The sequence below is a fragment of the Nycticebus coucang genome, chromosome 15, assembly GCF_027406575.1.
Source record: "Nycticebus coucang isolate mNycCou1 chromosome 15, mNycCou1.pri, whole genome shotgun sequence".
Taxonomy (NCBI): domain Eukaryota; kingdom Metazoa; phylum Chordata; class Mammalia; order Primates; family Lorisidae; genus Nycticebus; species Nycticebus coucang.
The window spans coordinates 77,302,757-77,321,683 of record NC_069794.1 but is presented as its reverse complement, the minus strand read 5'-3'; the positions used below and the strand labels follow the sequence as shown (position 1 = coordinate 77,321,683).

At 42.9% G+C, this 18,927-nt stretch overlaps 1 protein-coding gene and 1 non-coding gene across 2 annotated transcripts; both read left to right on the top strand.

Annotated features, from left to right (window-relative positions):
- Positions 1–4,186: 4,186 nt before the first annotated feature.
- LOC128567084 (U6 spliceosomal RNA) lies at positions 4,187–4,290 on the top strand. Its single transcript, XR_008374755.1, has one exon. It is a non-coding gene; the product is annotated as a U6 spliceosomal RNA (small nuclear RNA).
- Positions 4,291–8,195: 3,905 nt separating this feature from the next.
- GPR12 (G protein-coupled receptor 12) lies at positions 8,196–13,846 on the top strand. Its single transcript, XM_053563557.1, has 2 exons — positions 8,196–8,394; positions 9,137–13,846. Exon 2 carries the CDS (start codon positions 9,152–9,154, stop codon positions 10,154–10,156), a length of 1,005 nt encoding a protein of 334 aa, XP_053419532.1. The 5' UTR covers positions 8,196–8,394; positions 9,137–9,151; the 3' UTR covers positions 10,157–13,846.
- Positions 13,847–18,927: the final 5,081 nt, after the last annotated feature.

The window sequence follows — 18,927 nt, the reverse complement described above, 5'->3', positions numbered from 1 at the left end:
AAAGGTGGAGTGACCCCTCCCTGCTGGCTGTGCCCTTCAGGATGCTGTTGCCCATCTCCCAGTGCTTAGATGCTTCTGGTGTTCACACTGAGAGAGGGTCTCAGGATCCTACCAAAAGGCACAGACAAAAGCTTCTTCCCCACACTGTAGCAAGCACCTATGCCTCGACTCACACAATCATCCCTGAGTGGTACAGCTGGTTTCACTGTCCTTCCTTGCCCATGACCTCCACAAGTCTGCCATGACAGGCATCAGTCAAAGCCAGGGTGAGTCACCAAGGATCAGCCACCCTGCACTGTCCTCTCTTTGGGGTGTAGGGTCTGGGCCCAGCACAGCCAGCAAAAGGTCTTTGATAATATTTGCAATGACATCAACAGGAAAGAAATCCAAAAATAAAATTTCTCAAGTTTGACTGGGGCTTTATTACATTATAAACAGATTTCAAAACTAAAATTATAATGGGGTTCTAGGGTAGAATGGTGTGGTACAAGCTCCTATCTTTCTGAAAAAGATGCAAATGTGGGTTTTCAACCACTTCTCTGAGACAGACAGACATTGGATGGGCACACGATTTCTGTATGTCTATATCAGAGGTTCATATAAGTGACATGTGCTCTGTGGGTGGGGTAGTGCAATTGCCCAGGAAGCATATCCTGGCACGTGACTGCCTGGCTTTGGGGGCAGGTAGAACCTCACTGTGTGTCACCTCCCTCCCCTGCAAATGGCAGGCTAGATGCCCTCTGCATCGTGGAGCTGTTGTGAGGATTACGTTAGAAAGTATTTCAGGAGTGCATAGAACAGTGCCTGGCCCACGGTAAGTACATAATAAATATTAGATCTTGCTGCTAGAAGCAAATATTTTAGCACTGCTTGGCATTGGTAAGACTGTAATAACCGACTCAGCAAAAAGACCCCTAAAGGCTCCTAACTGTCTCAGCCTGAGTCCCTGCACGTCCCAAACCTTCCCCCCATCCCTCTGGAAAAATCCGGGAACAGGTTTCAGAATAGAATAAGGAAGTTCCCTGAGTTCTCAAAAACTCCTAGCCACAGGTAAAACAATAGTGAAAACTTACTCAAGCAGAGTTTCCCAAGCTACTGAGTCTCCTAAGTTTGTCCTCATGCCAACCACCACAATGTAACGCCCTGAGTCAACCACCACACTGTAACCCTGCCCTGAGCTAAGGTCACGTTCTGCTTCTTCTGCTTCTGTGCTCGCTTGTGTGTTGCCTGCCAACACAGCACAAAAATAGTATAAAAATCAACCTGCTCCTCATTTGGGGGCCACCTGCCCTTTTGGGCAGCAGCCCCCTGCACAGGTGTAATAAATCACATCTGATTTATACCTGAAGTGGGGTCCGAGATTGTCTTATAGACGGCAACGAGTACAACAAGACAGCTAAAATTTGTAGGCAGTCATGGGCAGCTCAGGTGTTCTGGGCTCAGAATGGAAGCCCACAGTACCTCCCCGTGGCTGCCGCCACACATTACCACAAACTCTGTAGCTTGAAACACAAATTCACTAGCAATTGTGCTCCTTGGTATTTACCTAAATGACTTGAAAGCTACGTCCACAAAAACCTGCGCGCAGATGTGCATAGCAGCTGGGTATAATAATTGTCGAAACTTGAAAGCAACCAAGCTGCCCTTCAGTAGGTGAGTGGATAAACAAGCTGTGCCACATCAAGACAATGAAATATTATTCAGTGATAAACATAAATGAACTAACAATCCATGAAAAGACATGAATGAAACTTAAAGGCACATCACGCTAAGTGAACGAAGCTAGTCTGAAAGGGCTACATCCTGTGTGGTTCCAACTGTAGGATATTCTAGAAAAGCCAACTGTGCAGACAGTAAGATTGGGGTTGGCCAGAGGAGGAGAGGCAGGGAAGAAGGGGAAGAGCACGGGGGTGGGGGTGGGGGGTTGAGGCTGGGCTGGGAAACTGTTCTGTATGATACTGCAGTCATGGACACATGGCATTATAGATTTGTCAAAATCCATATAATATACAGCACTGAAAGTGAACCCTAATGAAAATTATGGGCTTTGGTTAAATATCTATCAGTTTTTAAAACCCTCGGATTTATTCTGGAGGTCAGAAGCCTAAAGTAGGCCCACAGACCTGCATTTCTTCTAGAAGCTTTAGGGAAGAAATCTGCCTTCTTGTTCTTTCCAGCTTCCAGAGGCTGCCACATCCCTTTGCTCCCGCTCCTCCTGTGTCCTCAGAGCCAGGAGTGCAGCCCGTTCATGTTACTTCATCTTAGTTCCTTTTCATCTGTCCTCACATCTCTTACTACTGATTCTCATCCTTCTTCCTCTATCTTATAAAGACTTTTATAATTCTATTTAGGGCCCACCTGGATAAGCCAAAATAATCTCCCCTCTTGAGACTCTGAAGCACTTCTTCACATCAGTTTTAACAAAGGTAATAGTCACAGTTTCCTGGATTTAGGACCTGGGTCTCCTTAAGGGCTCATTCTGCCGGCCCTAAGAACAAGAGGTGGCTGGAGGAATCAAGGAAGGAGTGGAGTGGGAGATTCAGGGAGGAGAGGAAAGGGCAGGTGGACTTTCAAGGGGGATAGAAAACTCCCTGCCTGCTGTCTACACCGACTACCACAGAAATAAGAGATTGATCAGCAGCTCAAAATATGAAGGAAAAGAAAAGCTATTACTGCATGCAACCATGTGAATAAAAGATTTATGAAAGTAACACTTTAGTTACTCTGCTGTCTACCCCCAAAAATCTCAAATAAATTCATTAAATATATATATCAATAGGAAGTTCACGGTAACTCTCTTTGTGACAGTACAGGTAATATCACATTTTAATTTTATTTATAGTAGGCCCCCAAATAAATATGTATATATGTAATAAATATGTATTAACCTTGTAGTCAGGAAAAGATATTTTTAAGTAATATATTATAATTAAAAACACAAAAATATATTTAGAAATGAAGTGATGTTAGCATGAATAGAGCTCTTCGTTCTCACACAGAACCACAGACTGAATATTGTCTTTAGGTGATGTGTGTTTTCTTTCTGTCTCTTTGATATTTCCATGAAATACCTTCTTCTTCTATTAACATGGAAGTTTAGAGGGAATTTAGGAAGGAGAAAGGAGGGATGTGTTGTTGAGTTTTCATAGACGCTCCTCCAAAATCCCCTTAAATAGCAACCAGGTTTTGTTTAAGTGAAGGGCTATTAAAATGTACTTTTGATCCAACTGTTCCTCCACTTTTACCAATATTCCTAATAAAAATGCACGCAGGTGTGTTTCACATTGCACACACATGTACAAGGGTCACAATGGCCAAAACCAGAGAACAACCCCAATGTTGATCAACAAGAGATGGATGAAGAAACCGTGGCCTATTGGTTGTGGTCTGAATGTTGATGTCCCTAAAACTCATATATTGAAACTTAACCCCCAATGTCATACTATTAACATGTGGGGCCTTCGGGAGGTGATTAGGTCACAAGGGCTCTGCTGTCACGAATACAGCACTGAAAGTGAGCCCTAATGAAAACTCTGAGCTTTGGTTAATCATATATCAATTTTTAAAACCCTCAAATTTATTATTGCCCTTGTAGAAGAGGCCCGAGGGAGCTTGTTCGCTCCTTCTGCCAAGTGAAGACACAGATAGAAGGTGTCATCTATGAGGTACAGATCTCACCAGACATAGAATCTATTGGTACCTTGACCTTGAACTTCCCAGCCTCCAAAGCTGCAAGCAATAAATTTCTGTTGTTAATATATTACCCAGTCTGATGTATTTTGGTATAGCAGCCCTAACAAACAAAGACAATATTCATACAATAAAATACTGCACAGCAATGAAAAAGAATGAACTGTTGCTCCCTGCAACAAATGAATGCATCTCACAGACATAGTGTTGTCTGAAAGAAATAAAAGCATGCATTTATATAAATTCAAAACGAGGAAAACCTAATCTGTGATGTTATTTCAGAATAGCGATCCCCTTTCAGGGGATAGGAACTGGGAGAGGGCAAGAGGAAGGTTTTGGGGTGCTAGTAGGGTTTTATTTCTCAAGATGGATAGTGATACATGAATATATTAATTTGGTGTATCTTCATCCTACTGTACATTTATGAAATATGCACTTGTCTATATATAAGTAAGATAAAATTAACTGTTAATATAAATAAATAAAATTAAACCTCATGCTCACTTCAGCAGCACATATACTAAAATTAGAACGATACAGAGATTAATGTAGCCCCTGAGCAAGGATGACATGCAAATTCAGGATCATGTTTTATTCTCAGGTATGATTTAGACCCTTGCCTGAGCAGACTAAAACACAGTCAATCTGGTTTAGATTAGTGCACCAACTAATCAGCTCTATGGAAATTAACTAGTAATCATTAATAGAAGCAAGAGAAAAGCTGACTAGTAAAATTTCAATATAGACACCACACACTGTACAATACAGGCTCAGTTAACACCTTACTCCAGCCAGTTATCTAGGACAATCTCATGATTTACAAATTCATTTACAAGGAGGAACTCATAAGTATGCTCACAGGGTTTTAGTTGGCAAAGATTCTGTCAATGGTTGAGACAGGCACAGAGGCTTTCTCACACAAAACAGTAACTGTTAGCATAGGCTGTGAATATGCCAGACCATGCTTAAAGGTTTACAACTTCTTGCTGTAGTCATTAAAAAAAGAAAGATAAGTGATGAAAAGGCAACAAATGTCAGGAATTGAAGGCATCTGCTGCAGTGTCCTGTACTGGGTAGTGAATAAATAGAGAAGACAGCCTTGCAGACAGCTACCTTATGGCCCTCGTTACTGAAGGCCATGCAAAACCTCTGCCTACCTCATTTGAAGCTGCAGCAGACACTGGGCTGTGTGAGACACTTTTCCCCTGGGAAGATGCCCCTTCCGTGAAGTTCAGACGGACATCCATTGCAGGGCTATACCCAAGATTTGGACATGGCCAACTGACTCATTCCATCTTATTAGCATCAGGGGTTGGTTGGGTATGGAGGATACCTCCCTAGGCTGGCAGGGCCAGAATTCTCCATGGGAATCTGCTGAAAAGCTAGGAAGACGGTCTTGGGATGCAAGCTTGGGACTACCTGGGGTCACTGTCCATGGCTATGTAGAAGACACTTGTCTGAGGTAGGAATGTTTGAGGCCAGCAAACATAGAGAAGCAAAGACAAGCAGAAATAAATCAGGGAAGGGCTGTTTGCCCAGCTACGGACACCTGCTTGCTGTAGCTTTTCCTTCATGAACTAGTCCAGATTTTTCCTGGCTATGCCAGACAATAAAATGCCTTTTTACTTAAGCTAGTTTGAATTGAATTTCTGTTCCTTGGCAACAAAAGTTCTAACAAACACACCAATAAATGTAGAATCAGGAGCACAGGAAAGTTACAAGTAATTGTATGGGGGGCAGAAAGGGAGAAAGGGACAGAGCGGTGAGGACACAGAAGATCCTGGCCATCTGGGGGAGCTGAGTGTCCACATGGCCATCAACAAATGGTTCCAGGGTTCTTCCAGGTGACAGTACTCATGTCCCATGTGTAAATTACTTCAGTTTCTTCCTTTGATTCTTCCCAGGTTTCACTACAAAAATACGTATACCTCTGCCATCCACCTCAATACTTTTTCCTTTTTCCAAACCCTCAGTTCTTCCTGAGGTTACCAGCCTTATGCATGCTAGCTCTGCGCATTGGCTTTCCCTAGACTGCATTGTGGATGTAAGATACCTAAAATTTTGGCTCATATGTCGAACTGCAATATGCCAAACTACTATGTGTATATCACATTCAGATTGAGAAGAAAATGTACATTCCTTCCTTGTGGCATTTGCTGCCTGTTATTGTTAATCTTTGTGTGTGTCACCATCAGACCATGCAGGCCTGTGAGCAGAGACCATGTCTTACAGAATTTATATACCAAGCCCTCCAACTGGTTCTTGGGACCTGCAGGTATCTGATGGCTGCCCACTATGCACAAGCAACTCTTAAACACCATAGAACCCTGTGCTTCTCAGAGTGTGATCCCTGAACCAGCATCACCAGCATCACTGGGGAAGAGGGTTGCAAATGCAGGATCTGAGCCCCACCCCAGAACTACTGATTTGTAAGCTGGGGCATTTGTATGCACAGTAAAGTTTCAGAAGCACTGTCTTAGGGAACAAAAGACCCAGAAAGGGTCTTCATGCCTGGTGGGGGATGTGACTAGACACCACACACACACACACACACACACACACACACACACACAAATACAAAAGAAAATTAAAGAAAAGAAAAAAAAAACAAAAACAAGCAAACAAACCCCCAAACCTATGGAATCCACAGCAGAATCTGTCAAGGTAATAAGTTCAAACTATTCTGGAGGCAACCAGAGGCCTCAGATGTTGGGGAATCAACTGGCCTAATCAAAGAGAGTGCGGCATAGTTGGGAAAGAGAGAGGCAGGTGGGTACCAGAAGTGCAGATGAGAAGTGAGAAAGGTCTCAGACAGGATGGGGAGGACGGTAACTGCCATGCAGGGAGAGCTGGGGCCACCTTGGGGAGGTAGGAGCTGACTGACAGGAGAAGGGGAGGAGAGGAGAGAAGAGTGAAGGGTGACTGAGGCTCTGAACCTATGGAGCTGGAATGCCAGTGAGCACCAGAGAGAGGCAGGCCCTGGTAGGAAGGAGTTCTGAGGTCTTCACGCCATCTCTATTCATGCAGGACTCCCTGGCCTAGTGGGAGGAAAGGCAGTTGGGAAAACCTTCACTTCAGACAGGGCAAAACATGAATATCATGGCTTTTTCTTCTTTCATCTTGAAACTGAGGGAGATCTTTAAGTCCAACACCTACTAGGTGCTTTGGGTTTTTTATGCAGAGGAGACGTGGGCTCATAAAAACAAACCACTATCAAGTTTTGGGGGGGGTTTCTTTTTTTGTTTTTGTGAGTCTCACTCTGTGGCCCTGGGCAGTGTGCCAAAGCGTCATCATAGCTCACAGCATCCTAGCTCACAGCATCCTAGCATCCTCAAATTCTTGGACTCAAGCAATCTTCTTGCCTCAGCCTCCCCAGTAGCTGGGACTACATGTGCCAGCCACAACGTCTGGCTAATTTTTCTGTGTCAGTAAAGATGGGGTCTCTTGCTCAGGCTACTCTCGAACTCCTGAGCTCAAGCAATGGACTGGTCTAGGCCTCCCAGAGTAATAGGATTACAGGCATGAGCCATCACACCCCTCAAATCAGGTTATTAACCTTAAACTCTATTGATGCAGTAAAATGAAACATAAATTAATGGTGCCATTTCAGCACCTAAATGAATTGGGTTTTGACCACTACTGCAGGAAACTTCTGCAAGAACTCAGTAAATGATTTTCAATTTAAGACACACCTCGAAGAGCACTTAATAAGTGCAATTTGGTGGTGGTGATGATGCGCATAGCAGCGACATCTATCCAGTTAAGCAAATGTTTCCGGGGAACAGTAATAACGAACCAGGTCCAGAACACTGCTAAGGAAGAGGGCCCCTCTGCCATTTGGGCAACGACAATTCTAAAGGCGCCGTCTGGGCATTTTGCTGTTTTATTTATTTTATTTTATTTTTTATTAAATCATAACTGTATACATTGATATGATTATGGGGCATCATACACTCGCTTCATAGACCATTTGACACATTTTTATCATAATGGTTAACATAGCCTTTCCGGCGTTATCTCAGTTACTGTGCCAAAACATTTACATTCTACATTTACCAAGTTTTTAAAGATCTGCCTCCCTAACCTGCCTATCCCGCGCCCAGCTGGCGATCCTTAATATCGCCCTAAGCAATTATTTCGGCTATGAAGGTGGCAGTTCGGGATTAGGCATGGAGAAACCTTTAAACTGGGCACCCGAGACCAGGACGCCTCAAGGAAATCACAGGAATGAAACAGGTCACGGAGCTCCCAGGCAGCGCTCCCCTGCCCTGCCCGGTGTGAGCTCTGGGCAGCCAGCCTGGGTGGAGAGGACCGGCCTGACAGCCAGCGCAGGGTGACCGCTCAGACCTCTGCCAGCGCTCGCGCCTGCTCGCGCCCTCGCGCAGCCTCGACCCGTGGGGGCGCGCGCGGCCTCCCCGGATTCCCGCGGGCGGGCACGCGCGGGGCGGGGGCGGGGGCGCGCGCGCGGGGAACGTGTGGGCCTGGCCGGCGCGGCGGGGAGAGCCCGGGCGCAAGTCGAGCCCGCTGCTCACCTGCCGCTGCGCGGCTCACCTGCTGCGGAGCGCGCGCCCCGCGCCCTCCCTGCAGGCTCCGGAGCCCGATCGCCGCCCTTTGCAGCTGCGGGCACCGGCGGCGACATGCGACAAGAGTAGCCCGCAAGATTTGGGAGCACCAGAGGAGCCCCCTCCGCCTGAGAGCGCCAAGGTGACCACCACGATGATCCCCCGGCCCCGCGGGCCGCCTGACCCCGTGCCCTGTCTGTCCCCCTCGGGTCCTCCACCTGTCCCCGCCGCAGGGGGAGTGGCGGCAGTGCATGGGCATCTGTCTGTCTGTCTTGGCACCTCCACTGCACACACCTGCCTTTTGTAGCCCTCCTCGACTGCCCAGAGCACACGGGGGGAATCTGGGACCCCCTCTTTGTTCCGGTCGGGGGTATGCTGGAGGGTGTGCACGCGCGACAGGGATGTTTCTGCAGGGTGGGAGTTCGATGGGAAGGGGAGATTTAAATATTCCAGCGAGGATGGCGGCCCCGCTTGCGGCTGGTCGCGGCCTCGTGGTTTTCTCGGCAGCAGCCCAAATGTCAAACAGTTGCTGGTTTTCAGCGTGCGAGCTGAGATTTCCAAATGTGCATTCCCAGCGCTTTAGCAGACAGCGCACCGTGAGTCCCTGGGTGCCTGCCTCCCTTGCGCTCGCGTTTTGAAGTCCTGCCCTGTGCTTCCCCCACTGCCAAACGGCGTTTTTGTTGTGGGGTTTAAACCACGGAGACTTTGGCTTTTGTTTTTATTTCGCAGCAGTTTGTAATTCCCAAAGCCTGTGGCGTTTGATACTGGTATCTGAACAGGGGCTGGCTCTCTGTTTGTGTGTGTCGTGTTTTTGTTTTGTTGCATGATCTTGAATTGTCCCCCTGCTGTATCTAAACATTAAAAAGCCTGTCTTTTCGTTGAAGAGGACAGGGGTTAAAATGAATGAAGACCTGAAGGTCAATTTAAGCGGGCTGCCTCGGGACTATTTAGATGCCGCTGCCGCGGAGAACGTCTCGGCTGCTGTCTCCAACCAGGTTCCCGTGGTAGAGCCAGAGCCTGAGCTGGTAGTCAACCCCTGGGACATTGTCTTGTGTACCTCGGGGACCCTCATCTCCTGTGAAAATGCCATTGTGGTCCTCATCATCTTCCACAACCCCAGCCTGCGAGCACCCATGTTCCTGCTGATAGGCAGCCTGGCTCTTGCAGACCTGCTGGCCGGCATCGGCCTCATCATCAATTTTGTTTTTGCCTACCTGCTTCAGTCGGAAGCCACCAAGCTGGTCACGATCGGCCTCATTGTAGCCTCTTTCTCTGCCTCTGTCTGCAGCTTGCTGGCCATCACTGTTGACCGCTACCTCTCGCTGTATTACGCCCTGACGTACCATTCGGAGAGGACGGTCACGTTTACCTATGTCATGCTGGTCTTGCTCTGGGGGACCTCCATCTGCCTGGGGCTGCTGCCCGTGCTGGGCTGGAACTGCCTCCGGGACGAGTCCACCTGCAGCGTGGTCAGACCGCTCACCAAGAACAACACCGCCATCCTCTCGGTCTCCTTCCTCTTCATGTTCGCGCTCATGCTTCAGCTCTACATCCAGATCTGTAAGATCGTGATGCGTCACGCCCATCAGATAGAGCTGCAGCACCACTTCCTGGCCACGTCGCACTACGTGACCACCCGCAAAGGGGTCTCCACCCTCGCCATCATCCTGGGGACCTTTGCTGCCTGCTGGATGCCTTTCACCCTCTATTCCTTGATAGCAGATTACACCTACCCTTCCATCTACACCTACGCCACCCTGCTGCCCGCCACCTACAACTCCATCATCAACCCTATCATATATGCTTTCAGAAACCAAGAGATCCAGAAAGCCCTCTGCCTCATTTGCTGCGGCTGCATTCCGTCCAGCCTCACCCAGAGAGCACGGTCACCCAGCGACGTGTAGCCGTGCCCGGCCCAGAGGACCCTGCATTTACCCAGCACTCCCACTGCCGGCCGAGGACTGAGATGCTTCCCTTGAATTCTTTGCACTGGATTCTGTGTCAAGCCACAGGAGCACTTAGCATTCATGACGCAATGACACCATTTAGACAAGTTAAGTGATTGAAGTGAAAATAATGTGACCAGTGTTTTCATCATTTAAAAAAATTGAGTTTTTTTTGCTTACTATTATTTTGTTGTGTTTGGGGTAGAGGGTTTTGCTTTATATTTGTTTGGAGGTTGTTGGTGGGTGGGAAAAGAAGGGATGTGAGATGACCACAATGTTATTAAAAGTAAATGAGTCCCAGAGTTTTTACCTGGACTTTAAAATAAATCTGAGTTATGGAGGAAAATTGAGAAAGAATTACTTTTTCCAGACGTCTTTTTTTTTTTTTTAGTGAAGATAGAACTTCAATGCTGCATGTATATAACAGAACATGATCCCTTTCAAGCCAACAATAATAGTTTACATAATTATGTTTGGAAGGGACCTGATTTTGTTAACATGAACTCAGTCATAAGGCACCAATCCTGAAATCATGAACCCATCCTTATTCATTCTTTCTTTCCTTTCAGCAATTACTGTTCATAAGGATTATTTTGATACTTCTGTAAATGGTACAATTCCTTCTGCATGGTTGCCTGTGTTAGCTTGACCACTAGTTTCAAATGTTGCCGGGTAAATCCAGAATCAAAAGAGTCATTTTTCAATATAGTTCTTCAATATGTCCTTTCTAAAATGAATCATGAAATATGTTTTGAATTTCATATGAACTAGGATTGATTAGATCCACCATTATAGTTTCTTAAGCTACAGCCTGATTGTTTTCAGGAAGTAAAAGGAAAAAAAAATGTTAATAATAGCTATTAAAATTGGTTAAATTTATTTTAGTATATTCTGAAAAATAAATGTGAAGCTATCATGAAATATGAAAGCATTACCTTTACTATCTCTATCTGAGAATGTATTAATAGGCATTCCTGATTGAGACAATTAGAATTAAATATTATAGACCAGCGGTTCTCAACCTGTGGGTCACAACCTACAGGAACTGTATTAAAGGGCCGCGGCATTAGGAAGGTTGAGAACCACCATTATAGACCAAGTTTTTCTGGTTCATATTGTCTGTGGTGCAAAATGCATTTGAAACAGGTGGTCCTCTATTTTAATGAGATGTGTAAGTGCATAACATACCTACATGACTGTGATTTATGTCAGCTGTACCCTGTAAGGCGACAAGCAGAATGACTGTGTGGCTATTCATGAAAAGTTAAGTTTGGAAACCTTTTCCTACTTTTCACCAAAAAAAAAAAAAAAATTAAACGCAATAAAAACTGTATTGCTTGTTTTTCAGAGAACAAGAACTTAGTCAGGAAACAACAAAGAATTCATTTTAAACTTACTGTAACACCAGTGTGTCTGAGTGTCACTTCTGTTAGTATAGACAGATGTAAACACAGATTTCTTCCCTCCACCTGCAATGGATTTATAGTTGTATCTATATAACCAGTGGAAGAATTTCTTGGCCAGTACATCAACTTAGCCTATTCAGATGGCAGCAAGATCAGTATTTCTGGGTCCTTGGAGAATCATTTGTAATAAATTAACCTCATTGGCTTGTCTCAGATGTTATGCCCACAATGGTCTCAGACCATTCTGATAGCCTGCACACTGAAGCCATCTCTCCAAAGCCTCTTCTAATGTAGCACAAGTGTGAATAAATCCTCTACTTGAATCTCTGTCTCCTCTCTGAGGTTACTTATGGAAGCAAGAGAGGGACTGAAATATTTAAGAAGTAGGAAAGAATGTTCAATATGTTTCACTGTATGAGCAAATGAGTCAAGTTGATGCCTTTAAAACATTTCTTTTGAACATTTTGTGGAGTTGGAAGATTGAGTTTGATGAGTCTATTCTAAATCACTTAGAATTTAATAACATTTCTATGGGACAATTTACAAAGGTAAGTTGGTTTGGGCATGGGCTGCAAAATATCCATAATGAGGTTGTAAAGCAATAAATGATGTTTTTGTGAAAAAATGGTGATTCTTATTTGCATATCTCTGCTAGTAAGAATTCAGATGACAAAATATGTACTATTATTGATCACAGTGTATGCTAGGCCTCGTGCTGGGTGCTTTACCTGGTATTTTACTATCGTCACAAAAACATATTTTTTTCAAGCAAAAAAACTAAGGCAGAGAAGCTAAGGAATTCATCCAAGGCCACAGAACCACAAGTGTAGAATCAGAATTTGAAGCCACGTTTTCTAAAGTCTATGTCTTACCCCTTCCCTGTACTGCGTGATCTTTCACCCTCATAGGTAAAACTGATATTTTACATGTTCTTATCACAAAGTTTTGATTCTACAATTAAGACACAGAAGTTTCTGTTTAAAATGACATGTGGAATGACTATAACATGCCCCTCCCCACTGGTAGCAGGTCTGTTCTTACCATGCTCTTTACATGGGTATGGAATGGTCTTGTAAATGCTAGCTAAAACACTTGTTGTAACACTAATTAAAACATTAGTTATAACACTAGCTATAACACTTGGGTTGCTTTTGGCCGGTGTTCTTAAAACATCTGATTTTAGCTAAGAGATTTTTCAATGCAGCTATATCGTTTAATTTTTGAAGATTGTTAAATGGTTTGTGGTTTTCGACAAGGCTTCTTTTTTTATGCAGTTAACTTACTTTACAATGTGCACCTATCTCAAAATATAGGTAAATATGTGTGTATACATATATTCAATAACATTAATTTTGCAACAGAATCAAATATATTATGGAAAACAATGCTTCCAACAGTCCTGAGTAGCAGGTAACCTTTATACTCCCTGTAATGAAAATTTCTAACTACTAAAGAATTTATATTAGTTCCAGTAAAAACAGTTATCCTTGTAACTAAGACAGTTCAGTTATCTTACCAGAATCCACAAGTTAGGTAAGACTACTTACCTAGGTTATGACTATTGGGGTTTTGTTTCCTTTTATCCCTTTACCTCTGTCTTTGTATGGCACGTAGAGGGAGAGAAGGGTGCAGTTAGAGCCCCTCCTTCCCTGGAGGCCTAAATTAAAGAGCCAAGTTGCACAGTGGAGGATTTCTTAGTTGACTTGTCATGCAGAAACAGTCTTAGATTGCCCCCAGATTTAAAGCAGGTTTGAAACAAGATGTTTAAAGGAGCAGATGATGTATACAGATATTCAGTGCCAATAAAAGTATCTTGGAGACTTCTTAAACTTTTTTTAAAAAAATATGCTTAATCCATTATCAAAATAATGATTGCCTTTCTTTCATGGTAATATATGCATCATATAAAGTTAGGATGACTTGCCATTTCAGATTTAAAATATATACAGAGGGTGCCAAAAAATGTATACACATTTTGAGAGATGTTATCTATGTATTAGTTTCTGAAAATGAATTGAAAGTACCATTACTGGTCCAGAATTGAAAGTACCAATACTGCTATGCACATCCATTTTACTTGCAATTCGTACACTTTTGGGAAATGATAGATTTTGCTTCCAACAAGATCTCTTTAAATGTGTATACTTCTGGCACCCCCTGAATTACTAAGTGACTTCAATGACATTGTTTTGAAGAACATTTAAATTTCTACCTTGATTGTATGCCTGGTGTAATAAACAGAGTTGCCTTCTTGTCTCTATTAAAAATTTTAATGGTTATTGGTTGGCTTTGGTATCTGGTTAGAACCTTTAAATCTGTTTAGAATTTTAAGAATCATCAAACTAATAGTTTTGTATATCATGATTTGAGTTAGCAGACAACTCTGTCTTGTGGCAAACAATGCAGAAAAAAATATTGGTAATTTTTATCAGGGTTCCTCTAATTTTAAACATTTAATGGGTATACAAATCATAAGACAATCATGTTGAAATGCAAATTGTGCTTCAGTAAGTCTGGGACGTGGCTCTAACAAGCTCCTGGGTGATGCTGATGCTGGTGGTCAGTGGGTGACACTTTGAGTAACAAAGATGCGTCACATTTTTAGCATTCTTAAAATACAAATATAACATACAGATATTGTGTAAATAAATACATATCTTTAAAGTGTTTATTCTTGATAGAGGTTAATAAATAATTAGTCTGTGTTTGATATGAACTTTGAACTTTTCTCAGAACAACTTAGTATCTAGTAAAGATCTATAAATGTATTCCATGGTAATGATCTCACATTGTAAAATCCTAATTATCATTGTCTTGTTACAGTTCTTTCAGAAGTGTTATATATTAATACAGCATGTTTTGATAGGTATGTGTGAGTGTACCTAGCAACCTCTCCACATCCATTTTTCAAGGAGGGCAATTTTCTTTGTGAAATGAATGGTTTGCTACAGGCTGTGTACGTCTTACATGAGTTCATCTTGAGATAATTGAGATGGAAACCTTTGTTCTCTGGGTTCTAAAACTCAGTTGAACTCATCCCACAGCAAAATTTTTATAGACAAATGAATCAGAGAATTTTTTAAATAGCTTACCTTCGTTTGACATTTATCTGTAACCTTTTATTTTTCAGCATCAAAGAAGATACCGTTAATGTTAACAGTGACTGGTCCCTGTTACTATGCTTCCTTTCTGCCCAAGGAGGTGAGAATTGTTTTTTTATCCAAAAGAAGTATGTTAAAGTACATAGATGAGATAGATTTTAATAAATAACTTATCTTTTTTTTCTTTTTTTTGAGACAGAGTCTCACTCTGTGCTCCAGGATAGAGTGCTGTAGCGTCATAGCTCATAGCAACCTCAAACTCCTGGGCTTGAGCAATTCTCTTGCTTCAGCCTCCCCAACAACTTGGACTACAGACACCCACCACATCACCTAGCTAGCTTTTCTATTTTGCTTTTTATTAATAGCTTGTCTAGTTTTAATAGAGAGGAGGTCTCACTCTTGCTTAGGCTAGTCTCAAACTCCTGAGCTTGGCCTCCCAGAGGGCTAGGATTACAGGCCATTTTGCCTGGCCTGGATTTTACTATTTAATTTAATTATGTCCATTGTATAAAATATTTACAGAAAAGACCTAGAAATTTTTAATCATAAAAATTCAAATATTAGCATCAAACACCAGGGAACAAACTTTCGATTGAAAATAAGTTTGAAGCAGAAATGGAAACAATTACTAGGGCATAGACTTCCTTGGTAGTTGACTATTCAAATGAACAGTGACTAGCAGAATACTTTTAGAAGATAAAAGAGCATCTTATGGAATTCTCTGTGAGACTTTAGATTTGCATTCCTCACCAAACAACATACTTTGAACCCATGGTATTCTTATTTGGGTTGGTGAAAATACAGACCTTCCATATAAAGAGAGGCAATGGACCCTCTTTTACAAACATCCTGTGGCATGGGGCTAAAATCTAAGGGAAAATTGATTCTGACCCGATTATATCATTACTCCTTCCAGCATCCTTCTGAATCAAGAGTAAGTTTATTCTGGGGGGTTATAGTATCTAATAATTGAAAGAAAATTGAAGGAGTAGAAATTTCTATATCACATCTAATTCACTCAAGTCAATATATCTTTGAAAAGTTTTCCTAATGCCTAGCAGTGTTTTAATGTTACAAATCTCGGTCTTTCTACATTGCAATTCCATTTTTGTCTTGGCCTAGCCTTTAGAAATACAGAGAACCCCCTAGTCCCAGATAACACTGATATATTGACAATATCCATTAAACAACACTTTTCTCTTCTTCTTCAAATACAATTATCCCAACGGAATCATTTATTTCTAATTTTATTTTATCTTCTTTTGACATTTTCCTGATTCTCTTTTTCCATATCACCTACCATTTCTCTGCATATGTCTGCAAATCGAGTGACGGAAGTGTGGATATAATATTCATCCACTAAATGGAGTGCTACATAGGACAGAATGATGGATTATTTTCTGCTTACTATATAGCAGTGTTTCTCTGAGGAAGGGCTCCAACCAGCAGCAGCATCTCTTGAGGACATGTTAAAAATGCAGTCTCAAAAAAAAAAAAAAATGCAGGCTCAGGTCTCACCTCAGACTTGCTGCTCAGAAACTTAGAGTTGTCTGAGGCCCAGCAATCTGAGTTTTAATAAGTCTTCCAGGTGATTCTGATGCACAGTAGTATTTCAGAGTCATGTCACACAGCTTTGCGAATCCTAACATCTTGCTGACATTACTAAAGCCATCAATTTCTCAGCATTACAGCACCTCCTAGCTTTTTCTGCTATGGCTATACCAGGCAGTCCTCACAGAGGATTTTGGTATGGAGAGGTACCATCTTGCACTGATTTATGCGGAATTATTTTCTAATTCACTTAAACTTCTGCCCCCTTCCATTAGGATGGTATTGCTGTCATCCATCATGGGTCATGCACCTCAGATAGAAAGACAATTCTGTAAGAGGAAGAAAATTCAAAGAGACCTTTTTCTTGGCATAGACATGAGTCTTTTCCTTTTCCTGTGCATGACCTATCTATGAATTTTCCAGAATGTTCCACAGTCAGGGCCTCAGCCATCCAGCTGTGCGTCATCTGTCCATCCACACCCTGCCTTGTTACTGTGCACACACACCTGTGCATATGTACAGCCACACACTTTCCTTCCTCCCTCACACTTCCACCTCCTTCTACCTTCATTCTCTAATCCCAGACCATGAATCTTCAGTGAGAAAGTCCAGAGAACTAGTCTGACCTTGAGGCTAGTTCTATGATGTCCAGCAGGCACAGCCCCGTCAAGCCTGAGTCAGGATAAAAACACTTCTGTGATTCTGGACTGAGGACAGTTGCTAGGATACAGATTGGTTGATCTCTTATCCCAACCTGCCACTAACATCATGACCCTAAGGTTCTCAGTCCAGAAAGATCAATAAATAAGAGCAATAAACAGATTTTAAGCAGAACTTTTCTCAACTCCAGGGACCAACTTGATGCTAGCTAAACCAAGTTGCCTCTGTTGACACTTAGCACAGAAGGATGCCATTTTCATGGGTGCTTTTTATCCTATTAAATCCTAAACTGCTCTGCTTAGGAATGCTCAAAGCTAAGGGAACATAGTTTAAGTACTCAAAAATGTTTATTATTAAAGATGCTTTCTTTTTGTACTTTTAAGATCCAGGTTAAGAAGCAGGAAACCCAACATGGTACAGAGTGACTCTTCCTCTCTGAACAGGCTCTGGGAAAGAGGTCACTACTCTCCCAGCACAATGACCAGATGTTTTTCAATGTGGGTGCATTTTTCACAAGAGACTTTTGGGAAGTCTTCAAGTGAGAATGCAGCTTTTTCTATAACACTCGAATCCAGAGGTGAAAGCTAAAGTAACCCAGAGCCCTAAGCTAGGAGCCCTGGCTGAAAGTGAGACATGCCCCTGGACCTTGATCCTTCTCCTGTTTGTATCCCTGTGAAGTTTGTCAAGGGAACGGGCTAGCTCTCTAACCCTCCACACCATCAACTTAACACTAACATCGCAACAGGGTTGAAAAAGCAGGGCTGGCCCAGGACTGTGGGGAAGCTGCTTCAGCCTGTTTTCATTGAAAAATCTTCACTCTGCAATTGTTTTAGTCTGGAAACTCTGGACAAATCCTGGGAGTGTTTTCTAGATAGTATGCATCAAAGCTTGTTCACTCTACCCCTGTGAGCATGCAGACAGTTTTTTCCACTTTTCAGACTTTGTTTTTCCTCTCGTTACTAGGGGGCTCTTACGGACTCATTCCAGGAGGCTGGTGAGGGTGGAGAGGTTTGGAAAAGAATACCTGATGAGTTCAGAGTGCCCGCCTCAACCTGCAGACTTCGATGGAGTGCTGTGCCTTGAACCAGCAACGCTGATGGCAGATGCCATCAAGATGTGAACCAATAGTTCTGTGGTCTTCATTCATAAAGTGACTAAGAACATGAGGTCTAGACTCAGGATGCCTGGGTTCTTGTCCCACCTCTGTCAGTCCCTGTTTGTCCTCGAGAAAGTTACTTAACCTTTCTGAGCGTCCAGGTCCTCATTTGCTGAAATGAGCAGCCTACAAGAACCTGCCTGGTGCTGTTGGGTGAGATAAGACATGTGGGAGTTTTAATACAGTACTTGGCACATACTTTCCTGGATCTGACTTTCCAGTAGCATTATTTCTACGGTTGTTGTGTTGTTATTATTATTGCTACTTGCTCCAAACCTATTACTAATATTGCTTCTACTAGGTAGTGAGCTAGGAACCCAGATAAAACCTCATGTTTGGAGAGAATCTTCCAAACGTGGAAGATCTTTAGCTTTCACCTCTGGATTCAAGTGTTATAAAAGATCTCATGTAATCTTTTCAGCAATGCTATGAGGTATGTGTTGGTATTCTCCATTGCAAATAAAGAAACTGATGCCCAGAGAGGTTAAGTGACTTGCCTAAAATCACACAGCTTTTGTGTATGTCACTGTGAGCACTTAGAAACAGGCAGAGCCCACTAAGAAATGCCTAGTCAAATCAGCCAAGTGTGATCTGTGCATGACAAAGTAAGAAGATTCTCCAAAGACAACCCAGGCTTAGGGCCAGAGAAGTGGTACAGAAACACCCAACCAATCAGGGACCAAGCTAGTAGGCACTGGAGGACAAGCAGGCTCCATGGAAACAGCAGATGGATCTCAAAGGGGCTGATCTTAAAAGGCTGGGCCTGATAAGTGCAAAGAAGACCCAGGGGTTTTCCAGGAAGGGTAATCATAGTGAGATTCAAAGAAGTGAAGTGTAAATCACTGGAGCTCATTA

Bases quoted from the DNA above. Each gene is read 5' to 3' on its own strand.
- GPR12 (XM_053563557.1), top strand. From the start codon at position 9,152: ATGAATGAAGACCTGAAGGTCAATTTAAGCGGGCTGCCTCGGGACTAT.